The sequence below is a fragment of the Nansenia antarctica genome (assembly GCF_963989245.1).
Source record: "Nansenia antarctica genome assembly, contig: SCAFFOLD_189, whole genome shotgun sequence".
NCBI lineage: Eukaryota > Metazoa > Chordata > Actinopteri > Argentiniformes > Microstomatidae > Nansenia > Nansenia antarctica.
In genome coordinates, this window is record NW_027663164.1 from 38 (window position 1) to 5682 (window position 5645).

The following is a 5645-nucleotide window of genomic DNA, read 5'->3' on the forward strand; positions in this document are numbered from 1 at the left end:
AATATACGACCAGTGACATCATCTGGCTTGCAAGCATCTAAAAGTTTGCCAAAAAAGAGAAGAAAGTTGAATCATGAACTTCTTTGTTAGAACACTGTTACTTCTTACCTTTAGCTACTTAGCTGTGGCACAGGAGTTTCAACAAGGAAAGCTACCCCAGTTCCCAGCAGCCTCTACCCCTGGGAGCCTCCAGCCCCAGAGACCTGGAAGACTCCAGACACCAAACCCAGTTAACCCTCGAGACCCTGTGGCTTCTCAGTTAAAGAAAACCTTCAACAAACCTTTTACTTGGAGATATCCTGAAGATCCTGTCGAGCCGACACAACCAGCTGTTGAATTTGAGTTGAAACCACCGCCTGTGCCGGCGACTGTGTCAGCACGGTGTGGAAGGAACCTTGTCCATGTGGAAGCCAACAGAGACCTGCTGGGCATCGGCCAGCTCATCCAGCCAGCAGACCTCAGCCTGGGAGGCTGCCCTGCCACGGGGGAGGACACCGCTGCCCAGGTGTTGATATTTGAGTCAGAGCTGCATGCATGTGGCAGCACGCTGACGGTAACCCTAATGCTTATCTGATATATGGGACGGATTAGATGTCAGCTTCTGCTCCAGCCATTAACTGATATTTAGAAAAAATTGACATGGGTCATTGAAAGTGCTTGAATTCCTCTCTCTCTCTCTCTCCCTCTCTCTCTTTCTCTTTCTCTCTCTCTCTGTCTCTCTCTCTCTCTCCCTCTCTCTCTTTCTCTTTCTCTCTCTCTCTCTCTCTCTCTGTCTCTCTCTCTCTCTGTCTCTCTCTCTCAAAAAATAATAATATATATATTTAAAAAAAAATGCTTAACTCCTCCTCTCTGTATTGCTTAACTTTACACATTTCACAATATTGTTTTGCTGTCCTGTGGTAGAGAAGGCAAGAGACCATCTAGTGTTCTACACATTCAAGCCTCTCTTTTTAATTGTTGTCTGTGAGCGGACAGTTCCTATTATATACATTCTCATCTAGATCTGTCTCAAACTATGCCGTGTTGGGTCCTTGAATTTGAGGGAATTGAGTCTTAAAAGTCCTTGAAAGGTGCTTGAATGTGATGTTTCAGAAGGTGTGGGACCTGTGCATTCTGATCATTAGAATCTGGTGGGTTGGTCTGTCTGGCTAGTCATAATTGCTGGGTCAGATTACTCAGCCGTTTCCTGTTTCCAGATGACTGAAGACGCCCTGGTCTATCTCTTCACCCTCCGCTATAAACCGTCCTCTCTGGGCAGCAGTCCCATTGTTAGAACACGGGATGTGACCATTACTGTGGAGTGTCACTACCAGAGGTGAGTATAACATTCATATGTACCCATACACTACATACATATAACATTACATACATACATATAACATTACATAACATGACATACATTACATACATATAACATTACATACATACATAACATTACATACATACTTACCCTTGACACCATCTCAGTCACTGTTCTGTTGGTTCAGTTACCTAACATGTCACAATTAAGCACATTCAACATTTGACTTCTTGTTTTCCAGGAAGCATGATGTAAGCAGCAATGGTCTGCCGCCCACCTGGATGCCCTATGTCACCTCAAAGGTCGCAGAAGAACTTCTATACTTCTCCCTGAAGCTTATGACTGGTGAGTAGTAAGGCCTAGAGATTTCCCTGATTGGTTGGTCAGGGTCAGGGTTAGGGTTACCGCCATGTCTCTAACAGCTTTGTCTCTAAAGGTGACTGGCAGTTTGAGAGGCCATCCAGTGAGTACTTCTTGGGCGACATCATGAGATTTGAAGCCTCTGTCAAGCAGTTCCATCACACGCCCCTTCGCGTCTTTGTGGACAGCTGTGTGGCCACCCTGACCCCCAACGTCAACACCGTCCCCCGATACGCCTTCCTGGGTAACCATGGGTGAGCATCCTCCAGGGTTCCATCCTCTAGGGTTCCGTCCTCCAGGGTTCCGTCCTCCAGGGTTCCGTCCTCCAGGGTTCCGTCCTCCAGGGTTCCGTCCTCCAGGGTTCCGTCCTCCAGGGTTCCGTCCTCCAGGGTTCCGTCCTCCAGGGTTCCGTCCTCCGTCCGCTTTCTTCAGTGTAGCCTGACTTGACTTGAAGTTTCGCTTGAAAAAGTCGTCAGTTTTACCAACAGTTGCTAGGTGTTTGGTGCTCTGGTGTCGCTGTAAATGGGATGGCTTCATTGAATTATTAGCCAGGACTTCGCCGCAGAAAAAGCACTGTGGCTGTGGTGGATCAGCCGGTGTACATGTAAATCCCCACAAAACATATGTTTCCAGATAATAGCGGGGTCCTTTTTTCTTTTTTGCCTCAGTTTTCTTGACCGTTACTGTAGCTGGTCGTTTTAACCATCTGTCCATCTTTGCGGTATACTGACAGGCCTAGATGACTTGCGCGCGAAAATGGTCGTGAACATGATTTAAATGTGACGTGACTACCACTTGTGTTACAGTCCTCACCTGTCGGGGAGGAACTTAAGTTGCAGCGTACCATTTTAACAACAGGTTTATGAAATGACTTGTATATTTATTTATTTTTTTGGAAGGGGAAATAAATTATAATTCCAAATATTTCCACGTACCCCCTGCAATCCCCTCACGTACCCCTAGGGGTCCGCGTACCCCCGGTTGGGAACCACTGCTCTAGGGTTCCACGGGTCCTTGAAATCCTTCAAAGTTTGTGAATTTGAGAAAAAGAAATCCAGGTCTTAAAAGTTTTTGAAAATAGACATGGGTCATTGAAAATGCTTGAATTCCCCCCCCCCCCTCTCTCTCTCTCTCTCTCTCTCTCTGTCTCTCTCTCTCTCTCTCTCTCTCTGTGTCAGTATGCCGTGTTGGGTCCTTGAATCTGAGGGAATTGAGTCTTGAAAGGTTGAGCCTGTTGTGAAGCTGCAGGGCTGGAACACATGCCTACACACTGAGATGCTCTCCTGGGTAGTGTTGCATAAGCCTATTCAAGACCTTGCCTTGTCTTTCCCTGAGCTCACCTTGTGCAGGTGTCTGATCTCACCTTGTGTCCTGCAGGTGTCTGATCTCACCTTGTGTCCTGCAGGTGTCTGATAGATGCCATAGTTACAGGCTCCACCTCCCACTTCCTGCCCCACAGCCAGGATGACAAGCTCCAGTTCCAGATCGAAGCCTTCAAGTTTCAGCACGAGAGCAACGGTCCAGTGAGTTTATCCTGACGAGGTCCTCTGTTAAATGTTCTTGAGTGGTTGTCTGTGTAGTTGCTGTCTTCATCCATGCACGTCCCCACAGCTCTACATCACCTGCCACCTGAAGGCAACCACAGCCTCTGCCTCCATCGACGCTGAAAACAAGGCTTGTTCCTTCTCTGACAGGTACGTCTACTGGAGAGGTTTTATGAAGGCGTCTGCACTCTGCTTTACTTGCAAACTATGTACCGTATTTTCCGGACTAAGTCGCGGTTTTTTTCATAGTTTTACATTGCCGTCTACAGCCGCCAGAGGGCGCTCTGGGCTTGTCACAACTATATGCTGCTCCTGTACCACTGAAGAATTAGCTGAAATATTAACGGTAGCTTGGTGAACTTGTTTACTGGTAACTTGCTTGTTGGCTAGCTGGTTTGTTATGTTAATTTAGCCGATTCAGCCTGTTGTTCTGTGTGCTATTGTGTAGTTGAATAACTTGCTTTTCCAGATTAAATGTCTGTTCTTGGTCTTCTTTCTAAATTTCTAAATAAATGCGACTTATAGTCCAGTGCGATTTGTGTTTTTTTTCTTCATGACGCATTTCTTAGTGGTGCGACTTATAGTCCGGAAAATACGGTAGCTTAAGTCCTTGAGGGGTGGTGTCTACTTTTTTGTTTTTGTTCCAGCCCAGCATTAACACCTGATTAAACGTGTCTTGGTTGACAACCATGTGTAGATGGGTCAGATCAAGTGTGTTGGCCTGGACTGGAGCAGAAGTGTACCTGCAGGTACTCACCTGTGTTTCCCGTAGGTGGAGGGAAGCCAGCGGAGGTGACCCGGCGTGTGGATGCTGTGACGCCGCCTGTGGTGCGAGAGGGAGGCAGAAGCCCACAGCAGGTATGGATGAACTGTAGACATTTATTTGGTCATTTCTATAAGGGCAGAAAGTAAAGGTCTTCTGCTCTGCCTCTAGGTGTGGAGTGGGAGTATGAAGCTCACCTCGGCCCCATCGATGTCAAGGAGAGATCTCTGGACTGACGGCGAACATCACCTGGACATCACCTCTGGACATCACCTCTGGACTGACTTTCCCATTTAAAAATAAATAAATGTTCATGAACCTGTTTGTGTTTATTTCTGTTTGTTTCTGTTTTCATTCACTTGGGTCTTCTCAGGTCTTCATACATCCTGTCTGTCTGTCTGTCTGTCTGTCTCGCCACTCAAATAAATCAGAAAACATGCAAATGATGTGGCAATAGAGGTCACATGCCAACATGCATTCATGAACACGTATGTAACGCTATTCCTCTAGGACCCTGGGGAGCAGGGAGGTTATACATGGTCTCTAGGACCCCGGGGAGCAGGGAGGTTATACATGGTCTCTAGGACCCTGGGGAGCAGGGAGGTTATACATGGTCTCTAGGACCCCGGGGAGCAGGGAGGTCATACATGGTCTCTAGGACCCCGGGGAGCAGGGAGGTCATACATGGTCTCTAGGACCCCGGGGAGCAGGGAGGTCATACATGGCCTCTAGGACCCTGAGGAGCAGGGAGGTTATATATGGCCTCAATGAATGAATGAATGAATGAATGGTCTTTATTGTCATTGCTACAGTACAGGTACCAAACAACGAAATTTAGGAGGGGTGGCTCCCCTGGTGCTAGGAAAGAAAATAAAACTAAAAAAAACACAAGAAGGGAAGGAGCTGGTTTACATAAATAAAGGCTATGTACACTATCCACTATACTATACTGTACAGATAGACGACTAGGGTTGTCATATTGCACATAGTGTTATTGCACATTCATTTGAAGTGTCGCAGTTTGCAGGCTTGAAATGTACATATTTGTGCCTCAGCACTACACCTGATTTTTTCAGTCCAGCAGCTGCCATCAATCATCATCTCTAGGACCCTGGGGAGAAGGGGAGGTTATATATGGGAGAAGGCTTCGGCCTTCCTTTGCCTCAAGCCTGATTTGGGTGTTTGTTGAACAGAGCCTGAACAGCAATAATAAAAGGTAGTACCTGGAAATGTAATTTGAACATTTGCTAAGATGTTGTATTTTAATCTATTGCTATTTTGCTGTTTATATGATGATGTATTTGTATACAATGTATATATATATATAACTATATGATATACTCCTACAGGACGCTTGGACCTTTCGTTTGGTACCAACTCCTGTCTGATGCTGGGCAGCTGTGAAACAACACAGGTATTAACCCTAACCCTGCGACTGTTAACATTTACTAGCATTTAATTCAACCTTACTTGTTGTAACCATTATTAATGACATACACAGATGTTATGTTCTGCAACAGGAAGGTGCAGCTAATTAATGTTCCACAGTTTTTCCCTGCGTTTCCCTCTTTAATCTTTTCTTTATTTAACATGACTGTGCCCTTCCTGTGTTAACATTAGATACTGAGCCAAATAAAGTACATTTTACATCTTTTTCTACATTCTACTAGTTATATAT

At 45.8% G+C, this 5645-nt stretch overlaps 1 protein-coding gene across 1 annotated transcript; it reads left to right on the forward strand.

The window, feature by feature from the left end:
- Positions 1-259: 259 nt before the first annotated feature.
- On the forward strand, positions 260-4203 carry LOC308175253 (zona pellucida sperm-binding protein 3-like; the record flags this gene model as incomplete). Its single annotated transcript, XM_080550955.1, has 8 exons — positions 260-553; positions 1197-1315; positions 1542-1645; positions 1737-1914; positions 3066-3183; positions 3272-3354; positions 3977-4032; positions 4139-4203. Coding segments are annotated over 8 exons (1017 nt in total), but the record flags the coding sequence as incomplete, so codon positions are not given.
- Positions 4204-5645: the final 1442 nt, after the last annotated feature.